Here is a 16,089-nt window from a genome sequence, read left to right as displayed (position 1 = left end):
GGGATGGTGATGGCAGTGTCTGGGACATTGTCTGTAATGTATGATTCCGTGAGTATGACTATGTCAGGCTGTTGCTTGACTAGTCTGTGGGACAGCTCTCCCAACTTTGGCACAAGCCTGCAGATGTTAGTAAGGAGGACTTTGCAGGGTCGACAGTGCTGGGTTTGCCGTTGTCGTTTCCGGCGCCTAGGTCGATGCCGGGTGGTCCATCCAGTTTCATTCCTTTTTATTGACTTTGTAGTGGTTAGATACAACTGAGTGGCCTGCTCGGCCATTTCAGAGGGCATGTAAGAGTTAACCACATTGCTGTGGGTCTGGAGTCACATGTCGGCCAGACCAGGTAAGGACAGTCGATTTCCTTCCCTAAAGGACATTAGTGAACCAGATGTGTTTTTTCAACAATCGACAATGGTTTCATGGTCATTAGACTAGCTTTTTAATTCAAGATTTATTAATCAAATTTAAATTCCACCTTCTGCTGTGGTGGGATTTTTTACCCATGTCCCCACAGCAATACCCTGGGTCTCTGGGTTACTAGTCCAGTGACAATACCACTACGCCACCGCCTCCCCTGAGAGGGCAGACAGGTCCTCAGTTTAACAACTCATCTGAAAGATGGCAGGTTGACCAGCATTCCCTCAATACTGCACTGGAGTGTCAGCCTAGTTTCTCCTGCTCAAGTCTCTGTAGTGGGACTTGACCCATAACGTTCTGACGCAGAGGTGAGAGTGCTACCCACTGAGCCACGGCACAAGAGCAAACTACTGCCAACACTGGAAATCTGAAATAAAAACAGAAAAATGCTGGAAATACTCAGCAGGTCTGGCAGCATGTCTGGCGAGAGAAACAAAGTTAATGGTTCAGATCAGTGACAATTCATCAGAACTGAGAGTATATAGGGATGTAACAGCTTTTAAGCCAGCCAGGGAAAAGAGACAGTAGGATTGGGAAGAACAAAAGGGAAGGTCTGTGATAGGGTGGAAGGCAGGAGAGATTAAGTGACAAAAATAATTTTTATCTCTGGATATTTGGTTATAAATAATCACCTTTTGTCCAGGTGCAATCAAGCTGTGGTTGTTCTTAAGATGATAGTTAATGGCTTTTCTGATATCTTTTTCCTTCATATTATGAAGCAGAGTCGGTGAGACAAAGTTCTCAATTCCCCAATCCTTCCTGCAAATAATAATGTCACTTAAGATTGCAACTTTATTAAAAAAACTAGTAACTATCCCGCGGTCAATTAATCAGTAGTAATTTCCTTACATGCACGATTGTGGCAGAGTTGGGAGAGAAACATGCCCCACAGAGTCACCTCGCGACCTGAGTGTACAACTACACTGTCACAATTGACATAACAATTTACAATGGGAAATGTTGACTCAAAAGTGTGACCAAATATCCTGTCCACAGGCAGTAAAGTTTGTGGGACTGGAAGTGAGAGGTCTGTGCATCAAGAACTCCCAGATCAGTTATAGCATGGGCTGCTGTGGAGTAAAACTCTCTCTAACCTCAGTTTACCACCTGTTCAGTATTGGAGCACACAAGCCTGTTTGTTATCTTTAATAGTGACTGAGTTGGTGATCCACAACCTCTTTTCATACAAGAGCAAGAGCGAAGGGAGAAGGACAGAGACAGACAGAGAAATGGGGGAGAAAGGGGAGAAATCAAGTGAGAGGAGAGGAGAGACCAAGAGAGGGAGACAGAGAGAAAAAAAGAGAAGACTTGCATTTATATAGTGCCTTTCACAACCTCAGGACGAACCAAAGCACTTTACAGGTTATGAAATACTTTTGAAGTGCAGAAACTGTTATAATGTAAGAAATGTGACAGGTAATTTGCATACAGAAAACTTCCACAAACAGCAATGTGATTGTGGCCTGATAATCTGTTTTAATGATTTGGTTCAGTGATAAATATTGGCTAGAACACCCCTGCTCTTCTTCAAAACAGTGCCATAGGATCTTTTACATCTCCCTGACAGAACAAGCAGGGCCTCAGTTTAATATGTCTCACCTGAAAGACACCATCTCCAACAGTGCAGATTTCTCCCTGTACTGCACGAAAGAGGGTGGTCAAGAGTGAGAGAAAGGAAGAGACAGAGAGGGAGAGAGACAGACAGATGGACAGAAACAGAGAGATGGAGAGAGAAAGAGAGAGAGAGGAGATTTGCAACAGCTCGGGTTGCTAAAATTCCTTACTACCCAGTCCATTTAGTGAATGCTGCTTTTGAAATCTATTTACAAATTGTTGACAGCAAATTAAGCTAGTTAATTCTGTAAGCTCGCAATCCCAACAGGTGCTGTCTTGCAGGGACAGCAGTTCAGCAAATCAGGGCTGTAGTTGTAGTTCTACATTCCACCCATGCTTTCTTAAGATGCAGCCTCCCTGCTCAGAGTGCCGGATCATGGAATTAACAATGTGGATCCTTATTGTTAAACAGGATGCCATCATGTAGACAAAATCGCTTTCCTTGCTCATTCTCATTGAAGAACATTCAGCTAAAAGCACAGAGGATTCGAGTTTCTTTTGCCTGCCTCAATGTGCTCTAAATAGCTTTTGCTCACCTGAGGGAGAAGTGAAGGCCCCTCCCTCAACAGGTAGCTGCTACTAGCATGTAAAATAGGCATGAGATTGTAAAGCCCACCTAGCCAATAAAACACCCCAATAATGTCATGAGTGCACCTTGTTAATAAGAGGACTGTGAATTCCCTCCCTTCAACATCTGTACCTGATATTTCAAATATTTATTGTGAACTTGATTGTCTGATTGATGACGCAGGGCCATTATTAGTCAATGGATGAAACATCGATCTGAAGTCAACATGGTGAGTGTAGCATGCGTGGGAGGAGCAGGTAATTTTGGACCTATGGTTCCCAAAGCTCCCACCACTGAGGTTTCCTCACCTTATACTGGGTCTGTTGTAGACTAATTGATAAAGATTGATTGTTATAATTATTCAACAACTCCATTATTGTATCATGTGGTTACGAGGATAGTAGAAGGTGAATGAGATAGATGGCACTTGGTCTTTTTTTGTCTTGCAATTCCTTTGTTCCAATTGGACACAAAGGAAACATAAATATTTAACGTCCCCTTTTGCATTGCATTGTATCCATATCCTGCAGTCTGGAAATTTAGCTCAGTAGGGTGCTTCTTTGAATATGCAGATTGGGCCCCGAAGACGTCATCAGGGTCCAACTGTTATTGCAATCTGTGGCCTGTGTGGGAAAGCTGTTGTGGACTTCCTGCTCAGGTGAGGACAGGGGGAAGAGGAGCTGGTGCCACAAGAGATCCAAACAGGTAAGTGTTTTCTTTAATTTTAACTTTCTTTGTTGGGTCAGGAGGACTATAGCCCAACATTGCGTTTCCGTTCGCCAGCCGGCTACTGCTTCAGGTGGCAGCTGACCGAGGTCATGCCGACTACATATGGGAGTGAAGAATGCCTGAGCCTCACAGTGTTGAGGTCAGAGGGGTTTAGTGCTTGCCTTGGCTCCCTGCCTGCTTGATTCCTGCCCCAATTTGCACCTACCTTCTGGGAGAGCAGCGGAGAGGAAGAACACGGAGTGATAAGCGGATAAATATAGCCGAGGATCACGGCCTAGAGCCCTTACCTTCCAGGAGGGCAGTGGACCTATGAGAAGAACACGGAGCAAGGAGCGGATAAATTCAGCCCGAGAATCGCGGCCTAGAGCACTTACCTTCCAGGAGGGCAGTGGACCTATGAGAAGAACACGGAGCAAGGAGCGGATAAATTCAGCCCGAGAATCGCGGCCTAGAGCACTTACCTTCCAGGAAAACAGTAGACCTGCAGGAAGAACACAGAGCGAGAAGCGGATAGATATAGCCCGAGGATAACGGCCTAGAGCACTTAACTTCCAGGAGAACAGCGGAGGGGAGTCCAGGCACGCCGGAGTTTGAAAACAAAGTGAATAGTGATGGCACAGGAAAGCTGCAAGGTGATTGGTTGGTGAGTAACTGCTGTTAGGAAATAACTCTAAATAGCTGGGTTAGTACACCAGTGTTAGGGTGTGTGTGTAAATAGCTTAATAATAAAGAACAAGTGAGTAGCTGGTTTTTTTGAGTAAGGTTTATTTTAACTAGTGATCTGTATTGATTTTTAGTAGGATTTATCAGTGCTAGTAAGGTTTTATTAATAATTCTAAGCTGTTTTAGTATTGGTAAGGTATTTTTAGCAGTAGCAAAGGGTCAACTAATAAATAAAGGAATGGCAGGATTGCTTCAACCTCAAAAGTGCACCTCCTGTGCTATGAGGGAGCTCCAGGATGCTTCCTGTATCCTGGAGAACCATCTGTGCAGGAAGTGTCGCCAATTGAAGCAGCTTGAACTCCGGCTTTTGGAGCTTGAGCGGCAGCTGGCGACACTGTGGTGCATTCATGAGGATGAGAGCTACGTGGATAGCACATTGATAGATGTGGTCACCCCACAGCTTAAGAGTATGCAGGGAGAGAGGGAATGGGTGACCACCAGACAGTCAAAAAGAATCAGGCAGGTAGTGCAGGAGACCCCTGAATGCATCTCACTCTCCAACAGGTATTCAGTTCTGAATACTGAGGAAAGTGATGCTTCACCTGAGGAGTGCAGCCAGAGCCAAGTCCATGGCACCGCGGATGGCTCAGCTGCACAGTGGGGTACAGGGAAGACTGAAAGAGCCATAATGATAGGTGATTCAATAGTCAGGGGAACAGACAGGCATTTCTTTGGCCACAGATGTGAATCCAGGATGGTGTGTGGCCTCCCTGGTGCCAGGGTCAAGGATGTAATTGAGCGGCTGGAAAGCATCCTGAAGGGGGAGGGTGAACAGGCAGCAGTCGTGGTTCACATTGGAACTAACAACATAGGTAGAAAGAGGGATGTGGTCTTGCAGTCAGAATTTAGGGAGCTAGGTAAGAAATTGGCAAGCAAGACCTCAAAAGTAGTAATCTCTGGATTACTCCCAGTGCCATCGGCAAGTGAATATAGAAATAGAAGGATAAGACGGATGAATGCTTGACTGGAAAGATGGTGCAGGAGGGAGGGATTCAGATTCCTGGGACATTGGGACTGGCTCTGGGGGAGATGGGACCTGTACAAGCTGGACGGGTTGCACCTGAACAGAGCCTGGACTGAGTTCCTTGCGGGACATTTTGCTAGTGCTGTTGGGGAGGGTTTAAACTAGTTTGGCAGGGGGATGGAGACCTGAGGGTAGACTCAGCTGGGACAAAATCAGAAATTAAAATGGAAGGTGGAAAATTAATGGATGAGTCTGGAAGACAGAGGAAACGAGGGTTCGAAAATAAAAAAAAGAGTTTGGCAGCGCTCAAGGGTATCTATTTCAATGCAAGGAGTACAGCAAATAAAGCAGATGAGCTGAGGGCACAGATAGACAGATGGCAGTATGATATCATAGCTATTACAGAAACATGGCTTAAGGAGGGACAGGAATGGGAGCTCAACGTTCCTGGTTACAGTGTTTTCAGACGCAATAGGGAGGGGGATAAGAAAGGAGGGGTGGTGGCAATTTTGGTCAAGGAAACTATTACAATTGTGAGGAGGGATAATATGTTGGAAGATTCATCAAATGAAGCCATATGATTTGAGCTTAGGAACAAAAATGGGACAATCACACGACTGGGAGCGTACTGTAGACCCCCAAACGGTCAGAGGGAGATAGAAGAGCAGATATGTAGGCCAATCTCTGAGAAGTGCAACAACAATAGGGCAATAATAGTAGGGGATTTTAATTACCCCAATATAAACTGGGATAGTTTTAATGCGAAAGGAACTGAGGGAGCGGAATTCATGAGGTGCATTCAGGAGAACTTTTTTGCCCAGTATGCAGCAAGTCCAACAAGAAAGGGTGCAGTTTTAGACTTAGTTTTAGAAAATGAAGATGAGCAGGTGGAAGGAGTGGCAGTGGGAGAGCATTTTGGTGGTAGTGATCATAATTCAGTCAGTTTTAATATAATTATGGAAAAGGACAAGGATAGAACTGTTGCAGTTCTCAATTGGGGCAAGGTCAATTTTACTAAACTGAGGAGTGATTAAGGGAAAGTGGACTGGAAACAGCTACTTGAAGGTAAATCAGTGTCAGAACAGGTGAGATTCAAGGGGTTCAGGGTAAGCATGTTCCCACAAAGAAAAAGGGTGAGGCGGCCAAATCTAAAGCCCCATGGATGTCAAGGAGCCTACAAGGTAAGATAAGGAAGAAAAGGAAAGCTTATGTCCGACACCGAGAACTCAATACTACAGAAAGCCAAGAGGTGTATAGAAAGTGGAGGGGTGAAATCAAAAAGGAAATTAGGAAAGCAAAGAGAAATCATGAAAGAATATTGCAAGCAAAATCAAGTTGAACTCAAAGATGTTTTATCAATACATTAAGAGTAAGAGGATAACTAAGGAGAGAGTAAGGCCCATAAAAGACCAAAAAGGTAACCTATGTGTAGGAGCGGAAGATATTGGTATGGTTCTTAATGAATACTTTGCTTCTGCCTTCACAAAAGAGGGGGACAATGCAGATATTGTAGTTAAGGAGGAAGAGTGTGAAGTATTGGATATGATAAACATAGGGAGAGAGGAAGTATTAATGGGATTAGCATCCTTGAAAGTTGATAAATCGCCAGGGCCAGATGAAATGTATCCTAGGCTGTTAAAAGAAACAAGAGAGGAAATAGCAAAGGATCTGACCATCATTTTCCAGTCCTCACTGGATACAGGTGTGGTGCTGGAGGATTGGAGAATTGCTAACATTGTACCTCTGTTTAAAAAGGGAGCGAAGGATATACCGAATAATTACAGGCCAGTGAGTTTAACCTCAGTAGTGGGCAAGTTATTGGAATCTATTCTGAGAGACAGGGTAAACTGTCACTTAGAAAGGCATAGGTTAATCAAGGATAGTCAGCATGGATTTGTTAAGGGAAGATCTTGTTTGACCAAATTGATTGAATTTTTTGAAGAAGTAACAAGGAAGATAGATGAGGGTAGTGCAGTTGATGTAGTCTACATGGATTTTAGCAAGGTTTTTGACAAGGTCCCACATGGCAGACTGGTTAACAAAAAAATCCTCTGGGATCCAGGAAAATGCAGCAAGGTGGGTACAAAATTGGCTCAGTGGCAGGAAACAAAGGGTAATTGTTGATGGCTGTTTTAGCGACTGGAGGGCTGTTTCCAGTAGTGTTCCACAGGGCTCAGTGCTGGGCCGCCTGCTTTTTGTGGTGTATATTAATGATTTGGATGTAAATGTAGGGGGCATGATCAAGATGTTTGCGGACAACACAACGATTGGCCGTGTGGTAGATAGCGAGGAGGATAGCTGTAGGCTGCAGTTAGATATTGATGGTCTGATCAGATGGGCAGAAAAGTGGCAAATGGAATTCAACTTGGAGAAGTGTGAGGTGATGCATTTGGGGAGGTCAAACAAGGCAAAGGAATACATGATTAATGGGAAAATACTGAGAAGTGTAGAGGAAGTAAGGGACCTTGGAGTGAATGTCCACAGATCCCTGAAGGTAGCAGGACAGGTCAATAAAGTGGTTAACAAGGCATATGGAATTCTTTCCTTTATTAGCTAAGGTATGGAATACTAGAGCAGGAAGGTTATGCTGGAATTGTATAAATCATTGGTTATGCCACAACTTGAGTACTGTGTACAGTGCTGGTCACCTCATTACAGAATGGATGTAATTGCACTAGAGAGGGTACAGAGGAGATTTTCGAGGATGTTGCCAGGACTGGAAAATTGCAGTTATGAGGAAAGATTGGACAGGCTGGGGTTGGTCTCCTTGGAACAGAGAAGGCTGAGAGGAGATCTGATTGAAACGTACAACATTTTGAGGGGCCTGGAAAGAGTGGTGGTGAAGGGTCAGTGACGAGGGGGCATAGATTTAAAGTAATTGGTAGAAAAATTAGAGGGGAGATGAGGAAAAACTTTTTCACCCAGAGAGTGGTGATGGTCTGGAACTCACTGCCTGAAAGGGTAGTTGCGGCAGAGACCCTCAACTCATTCAAACGGAGTCTGGATATGCACCTCAAGTGCCGTAATCTGCAGGCCACGGACCAAATGCTGGAAGGTGGGATTAGAAAAGGTGGATTGTTTTTCGGCTGGCACAGACATGATGGGCTAAGTGGCCTCTTTCTGTGCCTTAAACTTTCTATGATTCTATGAAGTCTGAAGAACTATGGAGTGCCAATGAGGAGGTCCTCAAGTGCAGAAATCCAAGGTTGACCTCACTTTAAAGGGAGTAATGGGCTAATTCTGTGACAAGTTAGTGAGGTGACTCACAATTGAGATGTTCCTCTAACCAGGAGTCTCACGAACAATGAGTGCTGTTAATGAGGAGTCTTGCTAATGAGGTGTCTGGCTACTGAGGTCTTGTGGACTATAAGTCTCGCTAACAATGAATTCCTCTAACCAAAAGTCTCGCTAACAAGGAATCTCATTAATGAGGAATCTTGCTAACTAGGAGACTAGCTAATGAGAGGTCCCACTAAGAAGAAGACTGGCTAACGAAGAGTTTTGCTAATGAGATGTATCAAGGGTCTTGCTAACGAGCTATCAGTGTCGTGTGAACATAGTTTGGTATGACGTGCAGCTTTTAAATATAGCTGAAGCAATGCACAGTTCAATGCTGCGAGCATGTTGACTCACTCAATGTACTTCATGGAGATTCTCTGAGACTGCTTGGAGCTGAGGATGCACTCCTGAATCTGCAGTGCTGCGAGACGAATAGCAGTGTTGCATTTCATCTCCATAGCAAACTTTTCCTGCAGCACATCATTGCAACTCTGTAAAAGAGAAGACCACTAAAGTCACCACACACAGCTATCTAGAAAATGTCTGATGCATTTTACCACCATTTATAAATGCTTTCATAAAATCATAAGATTATACAGCACAGAAGAAGCCCATCGTGCCTGTGCTAGTTTCTTGAAAGAACTATCCAATTAGTCCCACTCCCCTGCTCTTTTCCAATAGCTCTGCAAATGTTTCCTTTTCAAGTACTGTAGATTGCAGCGTATAAGTTGACCTTTGAAGCCTCCAAATATCATTCCAAAAACAGGGGTCAACTTAAATGCCGAGTATAAAATGTGATCCACCGTTGTGGGTGTGAGTGTGGGTGGTCACCATATTGAAATGTGAAAAAAAACACCAGTAATTCATATTAAATCAATGTGGCACAGTTTATTGAATAAATTAATTCTACAAAGATACCTTTAACCACAATCCAAGTATCTTAAAATCCATCAAATTCATTGTTTTCGGCATCAAACACAAAGACTTAATCGAATACATTGAGTCACTTTGGCTATGACATCATTGTAAGGATCTCACTCTGGATCAGATGTGGCACTTTCAGATTCATAATCATCCCTCCACAACAAATCATCTTCCTCTCTAGCCAATGAATTGGATATTCCATATTCTTTGAACAATCTGATGACAGTTTGTGCACTAATAGCATCCCACGATTTGATGATGAAACCATACAAAACATCAACCAGGCAGCCACACATTTCCACTCTTTGTGAAGGTTTTTTCTCCAACAACCATCCACCTATTCCATTCAAAGCGAACATGGTCCTTGAATGGCTTGTTGAGGCACACATCCAAAGGTTGAACTATGGACATTAGACCCCCGGTATAACTGCAATGTGGATGTTATTTCTTCGCAGGCACTTCTTGATCTCATCGGTTATATGGGATCTGAAAATGTCCCGCACCAATAAGCTGTATCCATTACATAGGTCACTGGGGTGCCTATTCCAAACATTGTCGATTCATAACGTCACTTTATCCTCATCCATCCAACCCTTGTCATAGACATGCACAAAAACTCCTGCAGGGAATGTGATGTTCGGCATTGTTTTACATTTGAAAATTACCGTAGGCTTTAATTTTGTTCCGTCGGCCATGCAGGCTAGTACCACCGTGAATCTTGTCTTCTCGTGTCCTGTAGTTTTCACTAGAACTGTTTTCAAACCTTTCGACTCCACAGTGCAGTTGCTGGGCATATTGAAATTCATGGGTATTTTATTCATGTTGCCAATGTAGCATAATGGGTACTTGTGTTTTTGCCACTGTCTGATGATGAATCGCTGGAAACTGGTAATTTTGGCATCAAGGTCTTTTGGTAGTCTCTGAGCAATCTTGGTGTTCTGCCACAAATCAAGACATTTTCGTTCCATAAAGCGGCTATGCCAAATAGCCGTTGCTCTGAAATCTTTCCTGGACTCAGGGTTTGATTTGGCCCACTTAAATGTTTATATGCTCATTGCATTTCTGGTGATGATGTAACCATTGTGACGACTTTCGAGGACCCATTCTGATACCTGCTTCTCAAGATCAGGCCAGTGACTGGTCCCTGATCTCATGGTGCATTGGGTCTTGGGCATCTTCTTCAGATCTGATTCCTTCTTCCGTTCTCACACAGGTTTTTCACTGACGCCAAATACCCTCGCTGCAGCACAGCTATTTGACAAGTTAGCAAGTGTTATGACTTTTAGCTTGAAACCAGCTTCAAACTTTATTTGTTTTTCTGGAGGACCCATTTCTCTTTAGGTAGTGCATTTGAGATCATAACAACACGCTACATAAAAAATATTAATCTCATCTGCCCCCCAGTTCTTTTGCCAATTACCTTAAATCTGTGTCCTCTGGTTATTGTCCCACTGCCAGTGAAAACAGTTTCTTCTTTTTTACTCTATCAAGACCCCTCATGATTTTGGACACCTCCATTAAATCTTCCCCTAACTTTCTCTGCTCTGCAGTGAACAATCCCATCATCTCTAGTCTCTCCACATAACTGAGGTCATTCATTCCCACAGGTCGGCTATAGCTTTGTCCATAAATATAGGACATCAAAGGAACATAGGAATTGGTAGACATTGGTACAACCGAGGTAAGAGGAATGCACTGTTTATTCTAGTTCCACTTCTCCATGGGTCACAACATATATTTAAATTTTTTTTCTCGCTTACAGTCAATCTTATACTCTATTTGTATCCCAGAATAAAACACGCCAACCCAGGTTTCTTTAATAAACAACAAAATTATCAGTTTATTATAAAACAAGTCTCAACCAGTAATGAAGTAAAGCATAAACACACAGATTGAAATATTAAAGTCCCCTTTTCAGCTTAGCCCCTCACACTCACATACACCGGTTAACCAGAAAAATAAAGGTATTTTTGTTTTTAGAGCTCTATTACTTGGGCTGAATACTTCCTCATTCTTGAAGAAACAGCAGATGAGAAATGTTGTATTCCAAAACTGGCATACAGTCTGGCCTCTGAGTACATGTAGATGGGTCACTGGGATCTTTTAGGACAGTTCTTTTTAGGCAATGTTGAGAATTAATTTAGCAGGCTTTTCTTCAAAGACAGGAGATGAGATGAGTTGACACAGTGGACTTCTCAGGGTCTTTTAGAGAGGTGCTGGAAAGCTAAGCTGGGTTGTGGCCTTCTCTCCTCCTTTGGGAATTCTCTTCTCTCCTTAGAAGTTCTCTTCTCTCCTTGGAAGTTCTCTCCCTTTTTATACAGTTCAACCCGAATTCAAAATAATTCAAAAGCAAAACTGACTACAGGAGGTCAACCTTTTGACCTCCATCAATCTTGACCTGTCACTTCTTTGTAAACAACTTCTCCAGGTGTCCAAAGTTCTCTGCTATTTATTGAGCTGGAAGTCAGGTGGTTTCCCGCAAAGTCTTGTTATTGCTGGAAGTCAGGAAGTTTCCCAGAAAGGCTTGTTTTCCTCACAAGACCTCTCAGTGTCTCAGTGCCCCTTTTAAAAATATTACCAGGGACTGTTTCTCAATGTCAAGTGGCCTTTACATGACCCCCTTTGAAAACCCCAAAGTTTAAAATTTCTTCAATCTTTCAAAAATTAATCCTCAAAAAATATATTTAACAAAACAGAGGCACTTTCGTAATAACATAAAAAGATCAAGATCACAGACTTGATGTGTTAACTCTGTTTCTATCTCCACAGATGCTGCCTGACCTGCTGAGGATTTCCAGCACTTTCTGGTTTTATTTATTAGAAAAAGATCAAGGTCTGTCTAGTTTGCCTTCTACAATCTTGATAGTTCAATGATACAATGATAATGGGATTATTGACTAATCATAGCAGTTAATCTCTATCAATTAGTTTCCAACAGAACCAGACATGGGTTGAGGAAAACCAAAGTCACCTGTTCCTCCCAAACATGCTACACTTACCACAAGTCATGTCTCAAATTACTAATATACAGTATTCCAAAATGTTGTTTTCTGAAAGAAATTTATCTAATTTTTATTTGAATCAGCCAATACTAGCTGCTTCCATCAACTCCCTTGGGAGTATCTTCAATAGATTGGCCACTCACTCATTGAAATATTGTTTTTGCAGATTAGTTTTGAATCTACCCCAAATTAAGCACAGGCTGTGTCCTCTGGTTCCACTGTTCTGGACAATGTGAAGTATTTGGTCCTGGTCATGATCTTTATAAAGGGGTTTACTGTGATGCTTCAACTCAAACGGATACCTGCAAGTAGAGGTATTCAAAAGCAACTGGATCATCTTGTAAAAGCACGAGCGGATCTCTTGGCAGGAAACACACCCTGAAGAGACATCTATAGTCGTGGGGTTCTCGCTTCTGAACTACCTGTGACAAGGGTAGAAAACATTTACACCAATAATTAATTTATTACTGTCACATCTTGGAAATAATTAATACATCAATTTCTTTAAGCTTATCTTTTAACTGGAAGCATCCTCTCATTGGGTGATGTTGGGGCCAGGAGGAATGCATCGTTCCTGGATAAATTTTGTGACATCAACCTAGCAGGCTTCCCTTTGTCAAGAGAGGTCCAGATCCCCTTGATATAGTGTGCTCTTTAATTGTTTTAGATCCAACGCTATTTTTAGTAGGTTTCCAAAAAAACACTGGATTTTGAACTTTGAATAGGTTTCCATATGTTTATTGCAGTTCAGCAGATTAAACATAAGAACAGAAGAAATAGGAACTGGAGTAGGCCATTTGGCCCTTCAAGCCTGCTCCCCCATTCAACAAGATTAGGGCTGACCATACCTGAATTCCAGCTTCCCACACTATCCCCAAAATCCTTCAAGCACTTAGTACCCAAAAATCTATCAACCTATTACTGGAATTTACTCAACAACTGAACATCCACACTCTCTGGAGTAGAGAATTCAAAAGATTCACAACTCTTTGAGTGAAGAATTTTCTCTTCATCTCAGTCCGAAGAGCCCTTATTCTAAGACTGTGACCCTATGTTCTAGATTCCCCAACAAGGGGAAATATTTTATCAGCATCTACCCTGTCAAAACCCTTAAGAATTTTATATATTTCAATTAGCTCACCTCTCATTATTCTAAACTCCAGGGAAAATAGACCTAGTCTACTCAATCTCTCCTCATTGGACAATCCCCTCATCCCAGTGAACCTTTGTTGTACTCCCACTAGGGAAAGCGTATCCTTCCTTAGGTAAGGAGACCAAAATTGCACACAGTACTCCAGGTGTGGCCTCACCAGTGCCCTGTATAATTGTAGTAAGACATCTTTACTCTTATCTCTTTGTAACAAAAGCTAACATACTATTTGCCTTCCTAATTGCGGTACCTGCTAGTTAACTTTCTGTGATTCGTGTACAATGACACCCAGATCGCTCTGAATGCAAACATTTCGCAGTCTTTCACTATTCAAAAAACAATCTGCTTTTTTATTTTTCCCACCAAGGTGATAACTTCACACTTTGCCATTGCGTATTTCATTGGCCATATTCTTGCCCACTTGTCAAACTGTTTATATCCCTCTGGAGACTCTGCGTCCTCCTCACTGCATACTTTCCCACCTAACGTTGTATTGTCAGCAAACTTGGATACATTACACTCAATCCCCTCATCTAAGTCATTAATATAGATGATAAATAGCTGAGGCCCAAGTATTTGTGGTACCCAGCTAGTTACAGCTTGCCAACCAGATAATGTCCCCTTATTCCTACTCTCTGGTGTCTGCCCATTAACCTATCCCCAATCCATGCTAATATATTGCCCCCAATCCTATGAGTCATAATTTTGTGGAATAACCTCTTGTGTGGCACCTTATCGAATGCTTTTTGAAAATCCTAATACACTAAATCCACTGGTTCGACCTTATCCATTTTACTAGTTACATCCTCAAAAAACTCTCACAGATTTGTCAAACATGATTTCCCTTTCATAAATCCGTGTTGACTCTGCTTAATCATATTATGATTTTCTAAGTGCCTTGTTACCATGTCCATGTCCCTAATAATAGATTCTAGCATTTTACCTACTATTGATGTTAGGCTAACTGGCCTTTAGTTCCCCTTTTTCTCTCTTCCTTCTTTCTTAAATAACGGGATTATGTTTGCTATCTTTCAATCCTTGGGAATTGTTCTAGAGTCTTCCTAACAGCACTGTGGGTGTACCTACCCTACATGGACTGCCGCAGTTCAAGAAGGCAGCTCACCACCACCTTCTCAAGGGCAATTAGGGATGGGCAATAAATGCTGGCCTAGCCAGCGACGCCCACATCCCATGAACGAATAAAAAAAAACTAAGGAATTCTGGAAGATTAAAACCAATACATCCACTACCTCTGCAGCTACCTCATTTATAACCCTAGGAGGCAAGTAATCAGGTCGTCCAGTCTGGAGAATCTGTTACTACATAGCCCTAATAATTTCTCCAGTACTATTTCTTTACTTTTACTGATTTCTTTAAGTTCCTCATTCTTGGTAAATCTTTGGTTCCCTATTATTTACGGAATGTTTTTGTGTCTTCTATTGTGAAAGTATTTGTTTAATGTCTCTGCCATTTCCTATTCTCCATTATACTTTCATCTGTCTTGGCCCACTTTTACTTTCGCTAATCTCTCCCTAGTTACATAACTATTGAAATGTTTACAATACACAGTAAATGGTATCTTGTTAAATGTGCCATTGGGATTGAGTGACTATAATACAGTCTGATATTGATCAGCAACATTAATGCCGCACCTGATTTTGATAAAAACAAGAGATGCTGCTTTTATGCAGACTTCACTACAAAGCCTCCATGAATCAAACAGTTTTTCCAGGCTTCTGCAGAAGGAATGAAATTTTAAACAATGCCTGACTTGGTGAAATCAGCAGCAGACCAACGTAAGGTAATACAGTAGACAGATATAGTGGGTAGCTAAGGGTTTTACTCTGTAGATGTAGAGGATGGGTAACTTAAATTTCACAAGAGCTTGCAAATTCTCATGACTATCATCCCCTCATGTGCCCAATGCACAGAATACTCATCGTACCTGCTCAATGATCTCATCATCATGTAAGAGATGGACCTTGGTGACACTGTACCGCTCCTTCAAAGCAAGAGCGAAATGTTCAATACAGCGGATGGACAGCTTTGACTTCAGAGTTAGGATGATATCCTGTCAATTACAGAAGAAAGGGGTTAAGTTCAATTCTCATTGCCTTTCTGGATTTCCACATGACCCAACTGAGGACTCATGTTACAGTTATCCATGTGCAGCCTGCAGTCACACAGCACTCCTCCTTTATAAGAACACTCTGGACGGAATGTGATTAAAGGCACTTTCCAGAAACACAAAAGCATCAGTATGGCCCTAAAACATTTCTAACATCCTGCACTATCCATTGTTCTCACTCCGTGTAATAGCCACAGTCTGCACACCCTGCACTATTCACTGTCTGGACTATGCAAACCCCGTGCACTATCCACTGTCCACACACAGTCCCTGCACTATCCACTGTCTGAACTCCCTGCACTATCCACTGTTTGAACTCCCTGCACTATCCACAGTCCACACACACTCCCTGCACTATCCACTGTCCGAACTCCCTGCACTATCCACTGTCCAAACTCCCTGCACTATCCACTGTCCACACACACTCCCTGCACTATCCACTGTCCGAACTCCCTGCACTATCCACTGTCCAAACTCCCTGCACTATCCACTGTCTGAACTCCCTGCACTATCCACAGTCCACACACACTCCCTGCACTATCCACTGTCTAAACTCCCTGCACTATCCACTGTCCGAACTCCCTGCACTATCCA

General features: G+C 42.5%; 1 protein-coding gene across 1 annotated transcript in view; it reads right to left on the bottom strand.

Moving 5' to 3' along the window:
* Positions 1-16,089, bottom strand: part of LOC137368734 (FERM and PDZ domain-containing protein 1) — a 118,221-nt gene that overhangs the window by 47,599 nt on the left and 54,533 nt on the right. Inside the window, exons 7-10 of the mRNA XM_068028920.1 lie at positions 15,313-15,438; positions 12,520-12,639; positions 8,646-8,782; positions 1,047-1,173 (exon numbers count right to left, since the gene is read on the bottom strand). Of these exons, the coding sequence (XP_067885021.1) occupies positions 1,047-1,173; positions 8,646-8,782; positions 12,520-12,639; positions 15,313-15,438 (510 nt within the window). The remainder of the gene's footprint in view (positions 1-1,046; positions 1,174-8,645; positions 8,783-12,519; positions 12,640-15,312; positions 15,439-16,089) is intronic.

Source organism: Heterodontus francisci, chromosome 4 (assembly GCF_036365525.1).
Source record: "Heterodontus francisci isolate sHetFra1 chromosome 4, sHetFra1.hap1, whole genome shotgun sequence".
NCBI classification, from domain to species: Eukaryota; Metazoa; Chordata; class Chondrichthyes; order Heterodontiformes; family Heterodontidae; genus Heterodontus; species Heterodontus francisci.
Note: the sequence above shows the minus strand (reverse complement) of the source record. Positions and strands in the feature narration are given on the sequence as shown.